The sequence below is a fragment of the Cervus elaphus genome, chromosome 4 (genome assembly GCF_910594005.1).
Source record: "Cervus elaphus chromosome 4, mCerEla1.1, whole genome shotgun sequence".
Taxonomy (NCBI): domain Eukaryota; kingdom Metazoa; phylum Chordata; class Mammalia; order Artiodactyla; family Cervidae; genus Cervus; species Cervus elaphus.
Genome location: NC_057818.1, coordinates 65,998,900 through 66,017,189, shown reverse-complemented (window position 1 = coordinate 66,017,189; position 18,290 = coordinate 65,998,900). Strand labels below are relative to the sequence as shown.

The 18,290-nt window shown below is 55.2% G+C and overlaps 1 protein-coding gene across 2 annotated transcripts in view; it reads right to left on the bottom strand.

The window, feature by feature from the left end:
* LOC122692588 (leukocyte immunoglobulin-like receptor subfamily A member 6) overlaps nucleotides 1-16,942 on the bottom strand; it is a 109,003-nt gene extending 92,061 nt beyond the window's left edge. Inside the window, exons 1-10 of one of the 2 annotated variants that reach the window (XM_043900318.1) lie at nucleotides 16,079-16,942; nucleotides 15,887-15,922; nucleotides 15,428-15,712; nucleotides 14,993-15,295; nucleotides 14,489-14,785; nucleotides 13,963-14,265; nucleotides 13,300-13,347; nucleotides 12,519-12,638; nucleotides 12,129-12,181; nucleotides 10,004-11,198 (exon numbers count right to left, since the gene is read on the bottom strand). In XM_043900318.1, the coding sequence (XP_043756253.1) occupies nucleotides 11,052-11,198; nucleotides 12,129-12,181; nucleotides 12,519-12,638; nucleotides 13,300-13,347; nucleotides 13,963-14,265; nucleotides 14,489-14,785; nucleotides 14,993-15,295; nucleotides 15,428-15,712; nucleotides 15,887-15,922; nucleotides 16,079-16,112 (1,626 nt within the window). In that variant the 5' untranslated portion in view covers nucleotides 16,113-16,942 and the 3' untranslated portion in view covers nucleotides 10,004-11,051. Of the gene's footprint in view, nucleotides 1-10,003; nucleotides 11,199-12,128; nucleotides 12,182-12,518; nucleotides 12,639-13,299; nucleotides 13,348-13,962; nucleotides 14,266-14,488; nucleotides 14,786-14,992; nucleotides 15,296-15,427; nucleotides 15,713-15,886; nucleotides 15,923-16,078 lie in introns of those variants that run through there. The other variant, XM_043900309.1, reaches the window with a different exon arrangement.
* Nucleotides 16,943-18,290: the final 1,348 nt, after the last annotated feature.

The window sequence follows — 18,290 nt, the reverse complement described above, 5'->3', positions numbered from 1 at the left end:
AGGGCCGGAGTGGACTATGCTTTAGGGAGTGGCTTTCTGGGGAGGCAGAGACCTGGGGTGAGAAGGAGACCATTCCAGAGGGGAAGGAATGGTCCTGAGAGCCCTGGAGACACAGGGACTGTGTGGACGGGAGGAGGGGGAGGCGGTGGCGGTTATGCGTTGCTGCCCAAGGCGCAGGGACTCTGGATTATGACAGAGGAGCAGAGACAAAATGGACTGCGGGGCCCTGATTGCTTCATGAGGATCACGTGTGCCACTGTCTTGCAAATAAACTAGAGAACTCCAATGTGTAAATTAAAAACTCAGCGGCAACTGAGCTCCAGTAACGGGTGAAGCACCAGTAGATAAACGCTCACGTGGATTTACCCGTGTGTCCCTGGTGTACCCCGTAGCAGTCACGAACACATTCAGAAAAGACACATACAAGGCAGTCATCGTGGTTTTACTCTTACCGTGGAGTTTCAACTGGAGGCATGGGAATGGATCTGCCAGGTCTAGATGACCCAAAAAAAAGCAGATATGGGAAAGCACTCGTGTGTTAAACGGCTCACCATTGTGTGACGTCGTCTGAGTGTGTGTGTGTGTGTGTTTGTGGTGTGACTGCAGGCTTTGGGTTTGGAGCAGAACAGAAATGAGAGCTGAGGTTGGGAGGCATTTCCTCTGGGGCATGACAAACAGCCTTGAGTTCACTTAGAGTTTGGGGTTTGCCCTGAAGCTGGTGAGGAGTTTGAGCAGGACACGGTTCTGAAGGGGCAGTTGGCAAGGTGCTGCGTGGAGGGTGGACTCAGGACGGGAGTGTGACGGAGCCCAGACCCGGGAGGGTGGGCTTCACTGGCTGCCTCCGCGGGTGGAGACCCGGTGAGCCCCCGGGGGGAGCAGGCCCTGAGTCGGGGGTGGCGCGATGCTCTTCCGCTCACCCAGGAAGAGGCAGCTCTTCCTCCTGGGCCTGGGGGCCAGGTTTTACCTCACACAGTTCCTGCCCAGCGGGCTGGTTTCTCCATCTGCTTGGAGAAATCACTTGAGGTATTTCTGTTTCTTTAGCGCCCCCTTCAAAGCTGGGTGTCACCCTTCACATCAGACTGTGGAGACCTTTCAGGATTCAGGCCCAAATGACCCTCCTGTTGGAAGGCATTAACACACACACGCACGCACACACAGAGTCACACACTTTAAATGCAATCTGTGGCCACCACTTCCAAGATGGTTGAAGGCCACTTCCCCCGTTTCCTCACTCCTTGCTCTGAGATGACAACCCCCACCCCCACACATGTCCTAAGAGTTCACTTTGCCCGAATCATGGAGGATTCGTGGAGTTTGGGAGGCGGCATCTGGGGCTCTGAGAAATGAAAAGGAGGCGGTCACCACGCCCCGGGAGACAGAAGGAAGAATCCCGACAGGGAGCGAAGCTGTGGCGCCCCTGCAGGGGAAGGGTGTGGTCTTTCCAAATCCATCTGGATGAGTCAGCGGGAAGATGCTGACTTGGTTAGCTGCTTCCCACGTGGGCGCCAGATGCAATCATCGATGACAGATGAGTGGACGTCAGACAGTGTGCATCAGAGGGACCCCCGCGTGGCAGGTGGAGGTGCGCCCTTTGCCTCTCCCCTTCCGTCTATAACCAGAGAAGTACCCACAGCTCAACCAAGGGGCTTCAGTCCCGCATGCCAGGGTGCTGGGTGGGAAGGGAGGCACGCAGGACGCCTCCGGAGGGTCCCAGCTGGGCGGGCGCCCGCGATCCCCGCCCTCTGACTGCAGCCGCGGGTCCTGCAGCCCCAGAGGACACAGCGGCAGCGGGGAGGCGGGGCACCAAACCCGGGCCTCCTGTCCTGGGCCGGGGTTGGGGCTGCGATCACGGGGAGCCAGCCACGTGCCTGGGGCCACATCCTGCCAGGCGCAGAGATTCCCGTGACTTCCCCATCCGCAGCTGGGGAGCCCGCAGACCCGACGGCAAGGGGCGCGGTGCACGTCTCCCCCCGCCCCCCATGGTGACAGACCCTATGGCTCAGGGGGCCCCAGACTGGGGGAGGAGCCCGCAGTCCTGCGAACCCAGGCACCGACCACCCTGGGGCCAGCAGCTGAGGGTCAGAGGTGGGACCTCCGACAGAGGCGGCGGAGGGTGGGAGGCACCCTCTCTCAAGTTCATTCCGGGGACTCAGGCGAGAGAAACCCCAAACCTGCGCTGCGTCGCTGCCACCTACTGGAAAGCAGAAGCTTCTACGGTGTGGAGTCCTTGAATCCAGCGGAAAGGGGCCCCAGGACAGGAGTCACTCGGGGCGGCAGCGTGAAGAAGCACCATGCCCTTGTGCCACAAACAAAAATGACAGTCCTCAAACAAGGGCCCGAAGGTCGTGGAGTGTTCCGATCTGATGGAGACTTCAGAGGAGCTGCCGGGAAGAAGGTCGGATGCACTCTAAGGAAACAGCAGGGCCGCTCAGCGACCTCAGGCATGTGATGGATGAGCTGGAATAACACATCACTAAGGAGACTGAAATTCTAAAAAAAAAAAGGAAACAGAAATGGTGGAGCTGACGACCTCAGCGAACATGATGAAGAATGCTCGGAGAGCTCTGTCAATTAAGCAGCCCGTGTGGAAGAGAGAGTCAGCCAGCTGGAAGTCAGGAAACTAGAAAGGATACCGGCGGAGGAGGAAAGGGATCCAAGGTATTTGAACAGGAGGAAGGAGACGAGATCAGAGGACGGTGTAGGATGACTCCGGCTCACCTCCCTCCGCCAGCGCCTCAAAACCTCAGCCACCCGCAGAGCAAGGCGCTCGGAAACCAGCCTGGAGACAGCGCTGCGCAGCCAGGACCGCAGAGCGACCCACGCGGAGTCGGGTTGGGAGGACCTACCGCCGCGGCGGGGGACGGGGAGCAGACGGGGGTGTCACAGGGGAGGGGGTCTCCTTGGGGACCCGGCGGTCTGAGTCACATATGGAGCCCCTCAGCCCTGAGCACCAGCGCTGGGGGGAGGAGCCGCCTCTGCTGGCTTGCGGCCCAGCAGGGCTCACCAGAGCGCTGAAGGAAACCCCGACTCTGCCCTTGAAGAGCGCGCGTGCAGACTCGCCTCCTCTACAGGGAGCAGACTGGAACCTGACTGGGGCTCCAGCCGCCCCGCCAGGACCAGCCCTGAGCAGGCCCCAGTCGGCCCTGGACTCCTGCTCCCTAAGAAGGCAAAGCCGCCTTCGCCTGTGAGAGCGCACACACTTGCAGAGGTGTACGTATGATTATGATCAAAACCCTTGGGGCTCAGCTTCAGCAGTACGTGAACCAAGAACTTCCAGACATTCAGGCTGGATTTAGAAAAGGCAGAAGAACCAGAGATCAAATTGCCAACATTGGCTGGATCATAGAGAAAGCAAGGGAGTGCCCGGAAAACATCTGCTTCGATGACTATGCTAGAGCCTTTGACTGTGTGGATCACCACAAACTGGAAAATTCCTAAAGAGATGGGAATACCAGACTGCCTTGTTTGCTGAAAAACCTGTATTCAGGTCAAGAAGCAGCAGTTAGAATGGGATGTGGAATAACTGACAGGTTCCAAGTTGGGAAAGGAGTATGTCAAGGCTGTATGTATATTGTCACCTTGCTTATTTAACTTATATGCAGAATACATGCAAAATGCCGGGCTGGATGAAGCTCAAGCTGGAATCAGAATTGCTGGGAGAAATATCAACAACCTCCTATATGCAGATGACACCACCCTAATGGCAGAAAATGAAGAGGAACTAAAGAGCCTCTTGATGAAGGTGAAAGAGGAGAGTGAAAAAGCTGGCTTAAAACTCAGCATTCAAAAAACGGAAGATCATGGCATCCGGTCCCATCACTTCATGGCAAATAGACAGGGAAACAATGGAAACAGTGTCAGACTTTATTTTCTCGGGCTCTAAAATCACTGTGGACAGTGACTGCAGCCATACTCCTTGGAAGTAAAGCTATGACAAACCTAGACAGCGTATTAAAAGGCCCACTTAGTTAAAGCTATGGTTTTTCCAGTAGTCATATACAGATGTGAGAGTTGGACCATAAAGAAGACTGAGTGCTGAAGAACTGATGCTTTTGAACTGTGGTGTTGGAGAAGACTCTTGAGAGTCCCTTGGACTGCAAGGAGATCCAACCAGTCCATCCTAAAGGAGATCAGTCCTGGGTGTCCATTGGAAGGACTGAGGCTGAAGCTGAAACTCCAGTACTTTGGCCACATGATGCGAAGAACTCACTCACTGGAAAAACCCTGTAGCTGGGAAGGACTGGAGGCAGGAGGAGAAGGGGACGACAGAGGATGAGATGGTTGGATGGCATCACCGACTAGACGGACATGAGTCTGAGCAAACTCCAGCAGATAGTGAAGGACAGGGAAGCCTGGCATTGCAGTCCATGTGGTTGCAGAGTCAGACACGACGGAGCAACTGAACAAACGTCTGGGAACATAGAGGAGCGCTGACTAGAGGAGGGAACGGCGGACCCAGGAGGTACTTCTCCTGTCTCACTCTCTCCCTCCAGCAGAACAGGTGGGCTGCAGACCCCCAGGAGGGGACGGGCGCCCTGTGAACCCCCGAGATCCAGGCTAAGGTGGAGGGGTGACCCCCTCTCCTCCCTGTCGGGGGGATTGCTGGACACGAAGGACAGACAGGGGAAGAGGACGGACAGACAGTTGGTCTCACCGTCAGTAGATGGGTCCCTCCTCTCCGGGCCCCCAGGCGCCCCATCTCACACACCTTCCCCCCCACCGCAGGGTGCCACGTCCGAAGCCCCCCAGGACATGACCTACGCCCAGCCGAACCACTCAATCTTCAGAAGGGGGACAGCTGTACCCCCTGGCCCCCCAGTGGGGGAGCCCCCAGCAGACCCCAGTGAGCACGCTGGGCTCGCTGTTCGCTAGCCCAGGAAGGACCCAGACCCCGGGCTCCAGGGACCAGTTCTCAGGGACCCCAGGAAGCATGGGAGCTGCCAGCAGTGGAGACCACCTAAAGACCAGCAGCCAGTCCCTGGGCTCCTCCACCTGGGGCCCCTGGACCCTTTCGTGTCAACCGATTCTACCCTCAAAGATACCTAGTATCCTCATATTTGGGAAATAATGCAACAGACATCTCAAAATCAATGTGTAATTTGAAAACCAAAACCAAAAATCCAAATGAAAAACAACAAAAAAGATGATAGAAAATGTTTTCAATGAATGATAATGTAAATAATACATATCAAAGCTATGAGTTGAGAAAATTGAGGACCATGAATGAATATATCAGAAAAGTCTAGAAGAAACCCGATGACCTAGTTTGTCATCCCAAGAATTTAGTGGAAAGTAGAAACTTTTTTCAAATAAAGGTGCAATTCAGGAATAACAGTGACAATGGTAGCTAAAAATGAAGGCAACCACAGAGTAGAAAAAATCAGTTAAGGCAAAAAAAACCTCGTTTTTGACAATGTTCATAAACCCTGGCCACCAGGGCCAAGGTAAAAAGAGAGAAACCACACATTTCTAATATTATGAAAGAAATTGCCAAGACTGTCACGGAACTCTATAGACTTTATAAAGATAGTGACAGAACATTATGAAACATTTTGAAACATGCCAATGTAGCAGATACAGATGAAATGGTAGCCTTCAAATGGACAATTTCAAATGGTAAGTTTCAAATGTAAGGTTAAACGGAACATCTGTCACCGTATGCATTGAATCTGTAGTCAAACGCCCACGACTGCGGTATGTAGAATCTACAGAAGTTGGAATGAGAGGTGAAGAGGGTGGAATGCTGGTTACCAGGGTTGGAGTGAGGGAGAAAGAGGGAGATATTTTGGTTAAAGGGCACAGTCTTCCAATTACAAGGTGAATAAGTTCTGGGCATCTGATGTACAGCAGGGCAGTTATAGTACCGAATTTTCGAGTCTTGTGAAGAGGGTAGATCTTAAATGTTCTCATCACGAAGAAATGGCAACCAGGTGATCAGACGGAGGCCTTAAGTAAAGCTATGCGGTAACCATTTTCCGATGCGTGTGTCAGTTCAAGAAGCTTCCCTGGTGAGTTATTCCAAACACTTAAGTACTAATTAAAAAAAAAAAACTGAACTGTTTCTTTGTATAATTTAGCTGGCTGTGCTGGGTCTTCACGGCGGCCCATGGTCTTTGCTTTCCATTGGCAGCCGGGGCCTCCAGCTGCGGCGTGCGGATCCTTAGTGGGACGAGTGGCATCTACCTCCCCGGCCAGGGATGGAGCCTGGGCCCTTCCCATGGGGGCATCGGGCCTCAGTCACTGGATCAGCAGTGAAGTCCCAAACAATTATGTGCTTATTAAGCACACACACACTCCGTAACTGCGTAAACATTCCTTTAAAACAGAAAAAGAAGGCATTTACCTCAACACTTCAACACAGTTATCAGGCCAGAAAGATACACTCATGAAAACCTGACAAGGGAATTTTAAATGGGAAAGGGAAAGGATGGTCTCTCCCATGGCCTTGGATGTAAATCCATGAACAGTGTACACAAGTCAGATTTAGTGACATGTTCAAGGGACGTTACTCGTGACCGTTCTGTGAGTTGGTTTGTTTGTTTTTGGATGGACAGAGTAACTTAAAATTTTAAAAATCTATCACATCACGCAATATATCGATAAAACAAGTGAAAGAATAATCACCACAACACATGTAGGCAAAGCGTTTGATAAAATATCTGAACGGTTTCTGCTGAAAATAAAAACACATCAGAAGTAAAAGGGGATTTGCTTTCATCTGTGAAGGCGTGTTTACCAACCAACCCTAGACATCACTCGTAAAGGTGAGAACCGGGGTCTGCGCCTCTGTGCCTGGCGAGGATTCGAGCATGTTCCCACGACCACGGCTCTTCACCCTCGCACTGGCGGTACCTACCAAGGAAGTGAATCCAGACAAAGCGAGCGGCTCTCAAGTGGGTGAGACCAATGCTGCGTTACCAAGACTGCGCACCTGTGTGCACAGAATACAGAGTAACACAGAGACGTTCTGCTCTAGTTAGGAAGGAGTGTTCTGGGAGGCCCCTGCTAGTGCAGTGGCTAAGACTCCACGCTCCCAGTGCAAGGGGGCCCGGGATCGATCCCTGGTTGGGGGACTGGATCCCACAGGCCCCAACAAAGACTTGGTACAGTGAAATAAAGAAAGAAAGAAGATTTAAAAGTAGTTTTCCAACATTGCTGGACACGTGATCAATATTTAGAATTCAGCTGCCTTCCAGAATTCCGGTCCTGGGCTGAGATGAACTAAATGAAACTTCTTGTTTCTTGACTTCACGCCAGTGAGCCTGATTTCATACTCCTGACCTCTAGAGCTGTAAGATCACATAAGTCTTTCAATTCACCAAGTCTGTGGCCATTTGTGGTAAACGGCAACCAATACAACCACTTAAGTTTCCTTTGGGTTAGAGTTTGCCTAGTACATTTTTAATCCTTCTACTTTTATTTAATGGTGTAAAACCTACAGACTGATATTTTCCACTGTTGAAACATGATTAAAGCGTGTAGTTCAGTGGCCTTAAGCACATTTACCATGTTGGGCATTCATGGCCACCAGAACATTTTCCAGAACATTTTCATAATCCCAAACAGAAACTCTGTACCGGTTCAGCAAGAATCCCTTATGTCCTCTTAGAACCAGCCCCTGGTCAGCTCCGTCCTAACCCTGCCTTTAGGGATTTGGCTGTTCCCAGCCGTTCATGTCAGTGAAATCATACAATAGGGGATACTATGTGTCAGGCTGACGTCACATGGAGTAATGTTTCCAAGGTTCGTTCCTATTGTTCATTCTTTTACATGTTATCTTGCATATGTTATATTTGAAGTGAGCTTTTTCTAAACTTCATGGTGTAGGGTCTTCGTAGCGGTGGTTTTTTCTTTAACCAGTCTGACAGTCTCTGTCCTTGAATTGCTGTGTCTGGCCCATTCTCATATAATGTCATTGCTGATAAGGTTGTTGTTTGGGTTTACCATTTCATCTTTTAAAATGTTCTCCCTCCTCTTTCTTGTTCTTCTGTTTACCCTTTCCCGCCTCTCCTCGGATTTAAAAATATTTTTAGCTTTCCGTTTTAATTTCTCCATTGGTGCTGTAACTGTACCTCTTTGCTGGTTAAGTGGCTGTCCTAGAGATTGTCAGGTACACACCCAACTTTACACGGAAAGAGAATTTTACCTCTTCACGGGAAATGTGGAGAACTTATAAATCTATAGGTCACATTTTTCCTACCCCCTTTATTTTGTGGTTATGTATATTATCCCCACAGGCGATTCCAGGGCCCTGTTGGGGCCCATGGGACCGGGTCAAGGTGGGTGAGTTCTCCCCAGCCCCCCTGCTTCAGCCCCACGACAGACCCCAGCCCTGCCATCGGGGGGGAGCGCACTGCGTGTGGACGGGTGGTGACCAGTCTGGGGACAGCCTTGCATTGACATCTGGGGGAAGTGAGGGCGGAAGGGCGCCCGACACTTCAGCTCCACATCCTTTCCAGGAATCCCCCGACACCCTCCGTCCGGGCTGGCCCAGGGCCCACGGTCACCAAGGGGAGCCCAGCGACCCTCTGGTGTCAGGGGTCTCTACAGGCTGAAGCCTCCTGTTTGTAAAGAGAGGGTCTCCGGACCCTTGGGTGCGGGGCCCCACAGGACTCCAGTACCAAAGCCAATTTCTCCTTGGAATCCAGGAGCTCACTGCCGGGCTGTGTCTGTGCGCACCACCGTGGTCAGAGCGGAAGGACCCCCTGCCCCTGGTGGGGACGGGGAGAGGGAGGAGCCGGTCCCTGCCACTGGGGCTCCTCCTCACAGGCAGACGGGCGGAGTGGGGGCTCAGGGGGCCCCTCCATGCCCAACTGCGTGCCCCGCTTGCTGTGAGATGATCAAAGATCCCACAGGCCCCACCTCAGACCCAGCACTGTTGGATAAAGACAATCAGTTATTCGTTAAGTTAAAAAAAATGGATACATAATCTCCAGCAAAGCATCCCAAGCTGATACACATGGGGAATTAGCTACACCACAGCTTCACTTAACCACTCCATATCTTCACAGCTGCTACTTCCTTTTTGTGTGGTTAGATGTACTGGGTGTACCCTCTTCACCAGACTGGAAATGTGATACAGTGTTACTAGCTATCATCACCCTGCTGAAGGCTGAATGCCCAGAACTTATTCAGCTTCTAACCACAGGTTTGTGCCCTTTGACCAAAGTATCTCCCCTCCTCCTCACACCAGCACTAGTAACCACCATTCTGCCTTCCTTGCCTCTCAGTTTGACTTTTTTAGGTTCTACATAGTTCAGTCACGGGCATTTGATTACCGAGTCAATGAATAAAGTGATCAATATTCCATTTAATTTTAAGTCCATTTAGTAAATTGTACACTTGAATATTTCCATTTCCTCTTCATTTTCTGGATGTTGGTATCAAACGTTTCATCATGTTCTGTCACCAAATAAATTCTGTAGGATTTGTGCTGCTGCCTGCGATTTCGTTCATGATACGGTACTGAAAAAACATGGTTTCTTTCCTTTACCCTGGCTTGTGGTGGTTAAAATTTATGACTGTTGTCAAGAATGAGTCTGCTTTTTGCTTTGATTGATTTTTCTCTCCTTCTTGATTGTCTTCATTATTAGCTACCCTTGTCCTTATTATTCCCACCTTCTACCTTCAAGTGAAATAATTTACTATCTCTCCCTAAATTCTTAGTGTGGGTACTGAGGTCATTGACTTTTTTAGGCTTTTGTAATATATTCATTCATGGTTCGAAATTTTCTAAATTCATAAGTTTTTTCCTGCACAAATCAGTGTTTTAAATTCATACATTTGATGCATACTGTTTACCTTATCATTTATTGAAAACGTTTTCCAACTTCTGTGTTGCCTTGTTGTTTGTTATGGTTTGCTTTTGGTTTTGGTTCTCAATACACACATTTATCTTTGTACACTCCCAGGCACAGGTGGAACATTTTTTGCAAGCTTTTTCATCATAGTCAAAATTGAATGCAATTCACATGTTTATTAACGGTAAATGAATGAACAAAACACAGTAATATAATCCATGGAATATAGTCAACAGTAAAAAGAAGAAACTATAGTCCAATGTTAAACATGGAAAAAACTGAAAAGAAATTATGCTAAATTTAGGGAAACAGCCTGAATGAAAAGACTAAATATTTTTAATCTTATTTATGTTAAATAAGATCAAATTAAGATTTAAGTATTAATTTGATCTTATTTATATGAAAAACCTTAAAAAGCAAATTTATAAACACAAAAAGCAGATCAGTGGCCACCTAGGGCAGAGATCAGAGCACACCTACAGACAGGCAAGCCAAGTCTGAGGGATGGTGAAATGTGTTCTGCGATTGGTTTGTATGATGGTTGCACAACTGTATACGTTTACTAATAACCATTGGATGGTGCACACACTTACAATGTGTGATGGGCAGAATAAAGACCCCCCTCCCAAGAAAGATAGCTACTTTCCCATCCCCAAGCCTGTAGCATGTCACCTCATGTGGCAAGAAGGATCACGCAGCTGCAGCTGAGAGAAGGGGGCATGATCCTAAATTAGCTCGGTGAGTCCAAAGAGTTACGCGCGTACTCAGCAGTGGGCGAGGGAAGCGGCGGATGAGGTCAGGGAGAGGCAGCAATTCTCGTCTCCCGTTTGGGCTTCAAAGACGAAGCGAGTACCCCCAAGGCAAGGACTGGGACAGCTTCTGGAAGCCGGGCAGGGCCCTCAGCCGACAGGAAGCCTGATTCCCACCAGCATAAGTTCTGTTATTCCAAGAAACTGAGTCAGACTGTTCCCTTCAGCCTCCAGAAGGGAGCAGAGCTCGGATCCAGTTTACTTTTCATCCACACACTGATTTTAGGCAGGTCTGTTGCATTATTTCACAAATGTCAGGATATTGGTTATCTTTGAGGGTAGAACCGGTTGACCCGAAAGGGTCCTGGGGCCCCTGGTGGTCTGTTAGGAGCCCAGGGACTGGCTGCTGGTCTTTAGGTGATCTCCACTGCTGGCCGCTCCCGTGCCTCCTGGGGTCCCTGAGGTCTGGTCCCTGGAGCCTGGGGTCCAGGTCCTTCCTGGGCTAGCGAAAGGCGAGAGCGGCGTACTCACTGGGCTCTGCTGGGGGCTCCCCCGACGGGGGGCCGGGGGGTGCGGCCGTCCCCCTTCTGACAGTCGAGTGGTTCAGCTGGGCGTAGGTCACGTCCTGGGGAGCTTCGGACGTGGCAGCCTGCTGGGTGGGGGGAAAGGTGTGTGAGATGGGGCACCTGGGGGCCAGGAGAGGAGGGACCCATGTGCTGTGCGTCTGTCCATCCTTCTTGGAATGCCCCTGACCGGGAGGAGAGGGGGCACCTCCCGCCTTCATCTTCATCTCAGGGGTTCACAGGGCGCCCGTCCCCTCCTGGGGGTCTGCCTCCCGCCTGTTCTGCTGGAGGGAGACCGTGAGACAGGACAGGCGCCTCCTGGGCCCGCCGCCCCTCCTCCAGCCAGCTCCCCTCTGTGCCCAGATGAGGCTTGGGACCTCGGGTCAGGTCAGCTCACTGTCCTGATGGAAACTCCAGGGGCCTCCTGACGCCCGGGAGCCTCCGGGTGCCTTGTCCGGCCCTGGTTTCTGCCTCAGCCCTGGCCTCTTGCTCATCTGCCCAGGCACATGGCCGTCTTCCTGCTAAAGCGCGTCCCTCCCGCCTCAGGGCCTTCCTACTGGGTGTGCCCACCCCATGCGCCCAGTCCGTCTCACGATTTACTTTCCTCGTCAGGCCCCTGCATTCTGGGATCCGCCTGCTTGTTGGCATGGGGCCCCTCTCACCGCGAGGTGAGTGCCCGCCATACCTGCAGGGCCAGGGGATGGGGCCCGCTCTCCTGCGCCCTTTGCTGGGGGGTGAAGGAGGGGGGCCTGGGGCGTGTGGGCGATCCACTGATGCACGCGTCCTCTTGAGACCTGGGGCTGCACCCCCACACCAGAAGGTCAGCCAGAGGACACGGAGCTGGGAAAGGCGCCCCGAAGGAGGGGCCGTGAGGTCACAGGGCAAGGGGAGGCTGGGGTCACGGCAGGACCCAGGGAGCCGGGAAGGAGGGGTCGGGGTGGGCGCAGCGACGCGTGCGCTGGGCTGAGTTTGGCACCAGGAGGTCTGTGGTGGCCGGACGGGAGCAGGGGTCTCACCCGACGGTCCAGCTGCAGCCCCACCTCAGACTGTGCGTCGCTCACGGCAGCACCTGTAGCAGAGTAGGGGGACCACTGGGCGGGGTTCCGAGAGCCTCAGAGGGGCAGAAGCTCGGCCCCGGGGGAGGTGGTGGCCCCGCCCTCCGCGTGGGATTCAGGAGGAGAGGAGGCAGCCTGGGCTCGTGGTGTGTGTTTCAGCTCGTGACATTGAGAAGGAGGGAGATGGCTTAAGTTAGTGCTCGTGGGCTGACAGTGGGTGTTTTCTTTCTGAGTTTTCGAGTATCAGTCTCTGGACCATGTTTTCTAAGCTGACTCTTCCCATGTCCTGGGTTTCCCTTCGTCTGATGCCCTAAGGCCTCCAGGGAGCCAGTCACCCCGTTCCCTACTCACCCGAGTTCCTGCGTCTGTCCCGACCCCGGTGCCGGAGGAAGAGGAGGAGGAAGAGGACCAGGAGCAGCAGGACGAAGGTCACCGAGACCCCGATGAGGACACTCAGGTACCACGTGAGGCCTGGGGCACCAGAGATGTCTGAGTGAGCCAGGGATGCCATTTGACTGAGCACCCACTGTGTGCGGACTCCTGCTGGGGTCTGTGCCTCCATCTCCAACCCTTCCCACCCGTTTTACAGGTGAGGAAACTGAGGCACAGAGACGGAGATCACGGGCCCCAAGTCGCCCAACCTGGACGGGGCAGAGCCGGGACTGGAACCAGGGCCGTGGGTGCCCTGAGCGCCCCCTGAGCTGGCCCCCAGGAGGACACGGGCTTCCTGCTCTGGGGGCCCCTCGCCTGAGGGGGCTGCCCGAGGGTCTCAGCTGGAGCTGAGGGTCCTCCCTGGTCCCCGCCCCTCCCCCATCTCATCGGGGGCGGGGGAGGGGCGGGCTGCATGAGGGGCCTCTGGGTCCCCCCCACACGCCGTCACCACGCTGCAGCGGAGGGGACAGGTCCCACAGTCACCTGCTCGCCCGAGGGGGGTCACACCCAGGTCAGAACCCGGACATCTACAGTCTGGGCCAGGGGCCTCTCCTTTTACACTGGGAGGAGCTGAGGCCCGACGCGGCTGTGGTGAGGGTGAGGGGGTCCACATCAGAGTCTCCAGAGGCGCCTGAACCGGGGGCATAGTCAGCCTGACCCACGGGACCCACGACCAGCTCCCCAAGACCCTCACTCTTACTCTGCAGTTCCTGAGTCCACTGAGGGGCAGGCTGATCCTCTGAACCTCCTGCGGAATCAGGAAGAGGTGAGGGTGGGGCTGCTTCTCCCCTCCTCAGCCTTGCTGCTCCCCCCACCAGGCTGGCCCCAGCATCTCCCGCTCCATGACCCCTGACCCTTCATCCATCAGCCTCAGAGCCCCTGGAGGCTGCAATTGCCCTGCTGTTCTGTCCAACTTCCAGCACCGCCCCCAGGACACCAGGTGGGCTGAGACTGCAAACAGAGTTCCATCAGCCCAGGACCCCGACAGGCCTGGGGCCAGCTGTCCCTCATGTTACAGAGACCCCATTGTCTCAGGAGCTGTTACCTTTAGCTCCTGTCAGGGGGCTGGGGTCCCCAGGATTCTGGATGACCCCTGTGGCTGGGAAGGGGCTGCCCCTACCTGGGACCCACTCTGCTCAGCGCATCTCTGAATCTGCCCCGTGGTTGCTGCTGGCTCTCAGCCTCCTCCCCCGTCGCCCGAGAAGCCCAGTGACAGGATGTGGGAAAGGGCGTGGGGTAGTGTTCCCTCCGTCCCTCTGAAGCCTGGGTCCCCATCTGTGTGACCCTCCTTGGCTCTCTTTGGAGCCCGCCAACTCCCACCCTAGAAATGGGGGCTCCTTCAGAGCTGACCACGGGGCCTCACCTGAGACCAGGAGCGCCAGGGGCTCGCTGGGCCGGGACAGCAGGTGGGGGTCTGTGCTGAGTGCGCGGTAACACCTGTAGGTGCCCCCGTGGGCCGAGCTCACAGGACTCAAGGAGAACTCGGCCCGGAACCGCCCGCCTTGGTCCTGGGCGAGCAGACGCAGGGGCTGATGGGCTGCCCCCTCCTGGGACAGAAGGAAAGTGTCCGTCCTGTTTCCCGACTGACACAACAGGGTCACGTTCTCCCCCGGGGCCACCGAGGGGCCCGGCCACGCCGAGAGGGAGGGTCTGTCTCTGAGCGGTCCTGTAGAGAGGAAAGGGGTGCGGGCCCAGCCCTGGTTCTGAGCGAGACTCCGCGGCCTCTCTGGACCCTCAGCGCCGTCTCTGTTTCTCCGAGTCCCCCCTCCCCCACCCCGTCTGACTGTCCCCTCCTGGGGACCCCTCCCCCTGGTCCCAGCATCACCCCTGGGGCTCCCCGGTGGGGCCTCTGCAGAGTCTGGCCCCTGACTGACCGGCTGGCCCCTCACCTGCCACCAGGAGCTCCAGGGGGTCGCTGGGGGCCGACCACTCGGAGGAGAGGCCGTGTCCACCATAGCATCTGTACTGGCCCCCGTGGACGGTGCCCACCGGGCCCAGGGGGAAGTCGGCCTGAGAGAGCCCCCCCTGGGCCCTCCGGGCAGGGCGCTGGGGGAGGTCCCGGCCCCCCTCCTTGGACAGAGCGAATCTGGTGTAGGCGGCGTCAGAGCGACACTGCAGGGTCAGGTTCTGTCCAGAGGTGACGACAGGGCCCTGCGGGCTCAGGAGGGACGGCTTCCCAGACAGCCCTGGGGAGAGATAGGGCCGGGTCGTTGGGACCGCGTCCCCCGTGGACGCCCTTCCCGGCCCGGCCCCAGGCCTCGCCGTCTCTGTCTGTGTGTCTGTCCTGTGAGCACCACGCTCTCTCCCCCCCTCACAGGGGCTCCCCTGGGAGCAGAGACCTGAGTATGTTGTCTTGTCTGCACAAATGTTGGGTCAGGACGGGACTTCCTCACCTGAGACCAGGAGCTCCAGGGGGTCGCTGGGGGCCGACCACACCTGGGGGGTGTCCCTGTTAAAGCCGTAGCATCTGAACGTCCACCCGTGTCCGGGGCTCACGGGGCCCACGGGGAACAGGGCCTGGGTCTGCCTGTCAGGGCTCCACTGTCCATCCAGGGTCCGAGAGGACTCGTCTTCTCCTTCCTTGGTCAGAAGGAACCTGTTAAATCGCCAGTGGGAGCCACATTGCAGGGTCACGCTCCCTCCCGAGGTCACCACAGGGCTCGGCAGGGCTGAGAGGCTGGGTTTGCCATAGCGTCCTAGGAGAGAAGGAGGCAGCTGGATCCGTGGGGCTCCCCCCTTGCACCCCAGGGCTGGGCTGTGAGAGGGACACCCCCTGAGAACAGACCCGGTCCCGAGAGCAGAGCCTGAGGCCCCGGAGGTTCTCTCACCTGTCACCACCAGCTCCAGGGGGTCACTGCCCTCTGACCAGCGAGTTCCCCTGAGGTAGTAGCACCAATAGCGCCCTGCGTCCTGCTCGGTCATCTGTGGGATGGCGAGCTGGGCCTTGTCCCTGGTTTTCAGTACTTTCTGTCTCTCCCAGAGAACTGTTCTTCCCTCTTTATCCAGACGGAATGCCTGGGCCTCCAGGATCCCCTGACACCAGATGCTCACGGGGCTCCCCCAGGGGACCACAGAGCCCGGCTCAGCCCAGATGGTGGGTTTGAGGGGGGTCCCTGGAAGGAAATCAGAGATGGGCTCACCAGGTGTCCTCCCCCAGACTCCAGCTCTCAGCACAAACCTCCCAGACTCCCCCTATTTGAGCCCCGAGCTGCCCTCCTCCTCCCCAGGGCCTGGAGGTGACGCTTGTCCCCACAAGAGGAGGGATCTGGCCCTGGGGACAGACTCACCAGCCTGCATCTGGGTCCTCAGGCCCACACTCAGCCCTGGAAGAGAGAGCCCTGTGAGAGGTCTGCCCTCAGCTCTGAGCAGCGCCTCTCCTCCCCGGGAGCCTCCTGGGCCCTGGGGTCCCCTGAGGGAGCAGGCTGGCTCGGGGGGGGGGGTCCCCAGACCAGGGCTGCCCCTGCCCCTCCTCATCTCACCGAGGCAGAGCAGGGCGGGGAGGGTGGGGGTCATGGCGTCTCCTCCCTGCGGTCCAGGCCGTGAGGATGGAGGAGACCTGGGGGTCCTCCGGACAGACAGACACACAGGGTGTGTCCTCTCCGGGGCTGGGGCTTCCTGTCACACGGTCATCAGGTCAGCATCCCCGCCGGAAGGGGACCGACCCTCCCTGGAACCCGGCGCTGGTTTCTGCAGGCTGAGGCTGGAGTGGGCGGTGGGTTCTACAGACATCTCTGACCACTTCTGAGGCCTCCCGTGACTCTAAGCTGTGCTAAGCCTCCCTGGTCTGATGGCCTTTCTCCCCCCAAGCATCTGCACCTATTTTCCGGAAGCCGAGCAGCTATTTTTGTACATGTCAGTCTCCGAGGCCACCCCACAGAAGATGTAAGAATCCTTTTTGTTCAGAAAACAATTTCCACTCGTCATAAACCCAGACGTGTGCTCCAGGCATGGTCCAAATATGCCATCAGGTGACGAGAGCCTGATGCCGGGCTCAGGGCTGGACTGTCAGAAGATCAGCGGGTCCTGCCCAAGGTCTGAGTCCCTCCTGGTCTTGTGTGGCTCGTGTTCATCTCGTGTCTCCGGCTCGGGGCTGCCTGTGTGGACGCAGTGAGGTTTCCATCAGTCTCCCGACCAGAGACCCGGGGCTCCTCCCCTCCCAAGGGCGCTGGGGAAGGGGAGCCGGCCGAGAAAGGAGGACCCAGAGCGCTCTGGCCAGATGCAGGCCGTGCACTGGGGGCGGAGTAGCAGCCAGGCCGCGCTGGCCTTGTTTCTCCTTATTGGTGATGCGGGTGAACTCGGCGTGCCCCGGGTTTCCCCAGCGTGAAGCTGTTGTTTGCCCTTGGTGACCAGTCCCTGGTGTGCGGGGAGATATTGCTTCTCTGAGGGTTTGAATAACGCGGTCCTCATTAAACATTCACTTAATAACTTTAGCAGCTGCTGACCTTGCGCTGTAGCCACATGTCTTCTCCCGGAAGCATCCGTTTGCATGTAAACCTCACTGTTTATAATACCCCCCTGCTCTGAAATGCCTGCGGAATATGGCTGATTCTTTTGTTTCTTTTCCCAGAGTACAGAGATGCACCTAGGCTTTCTTACTGCCTCGTGACTCAGAGGCTCTATGGTGTATCTGCTATTTAAAAATTTTTTTAAAGATGATTTTAATGTGAACTATTTTTACAGTCTGTGTTGAATTTGTTGCAATATTGTTTCTTTTTCTGTTTTGGCTTTTTGGCTGGGAGGCATATGGGATCTTAGCTCATGTGGCATCCTCAACCAAGGATGGAACCCCCGGCTTTGGAAGGCGAAGTCCAACCACTCCACCAGCACAGAAGTCCCTGAGTGGTGTGTTTTACCTTCTGGTTGAGCTCATCCCCTCTGCCCGCATACTGCAGGCAAGAGATTGTAAGTGAGTGAAAGTCACTCAGTCATGTCCAATTCTTTGTGACCCCGTGGAGTATACAGTCCATGGAACTCTCCAGGCCAGAATACTGGAGTGGGTAGCCTTTCCCTTCTCCAGGGGATCTTCCCAACCCAGGGATCAAACCCAGGTCTCCCGCATTGCGGGCAGCTTCTTTACCAGCTGAGCCACAAGGGAAGCCCTTAGTAACTAAGAGATTGTAAAGATATGCCTAATTTGGGGAGCCTGTAATAGTACAAAATAAGAATCTAAAAGTGTAAAACCGTCATGAAAACAACAGGAATAAGCTCTTTCTCTGTGGCCAGGATTCGGGAAGTTTCCTTAAGGGCCAATGGAACCAGATGACGCCCTGGACAGGTGGCCCTTTGGTTACTGCCGGTCTTCCCGTTAGCCTTCCGGAACGTTCTCGCACATTGCTCCCTCCATGCAGCAGGCCGGCTCCCCTCCAGGCCCCCTCATCTGGACTCTGCTCCCCGAGTCGGGGCAGGGGCCCAGGCCGCTCCCAGCACCCCTTTCCCCCTCTTCCTCCCCAGGCAGTGGCCATCTTGTCCTGGGCGTGGTTTCCTGTGTTCATCCTTCTCTCTGGACTTATGCCCGGGAGTGGGATTGCTGGTTCATATGGTAGCTGTATTTCTGCTTTTTTGAGGGGTCTTCCTCCATACTGTTATCCATAACGGCTGCACCTGTTTATATTCTCAGTCACAGTGTAAGAAGGTTCCCCTTCCTCTGCATTTATTACTTGCAGACTTCTGATCAACCTCACCTGTCAGCCT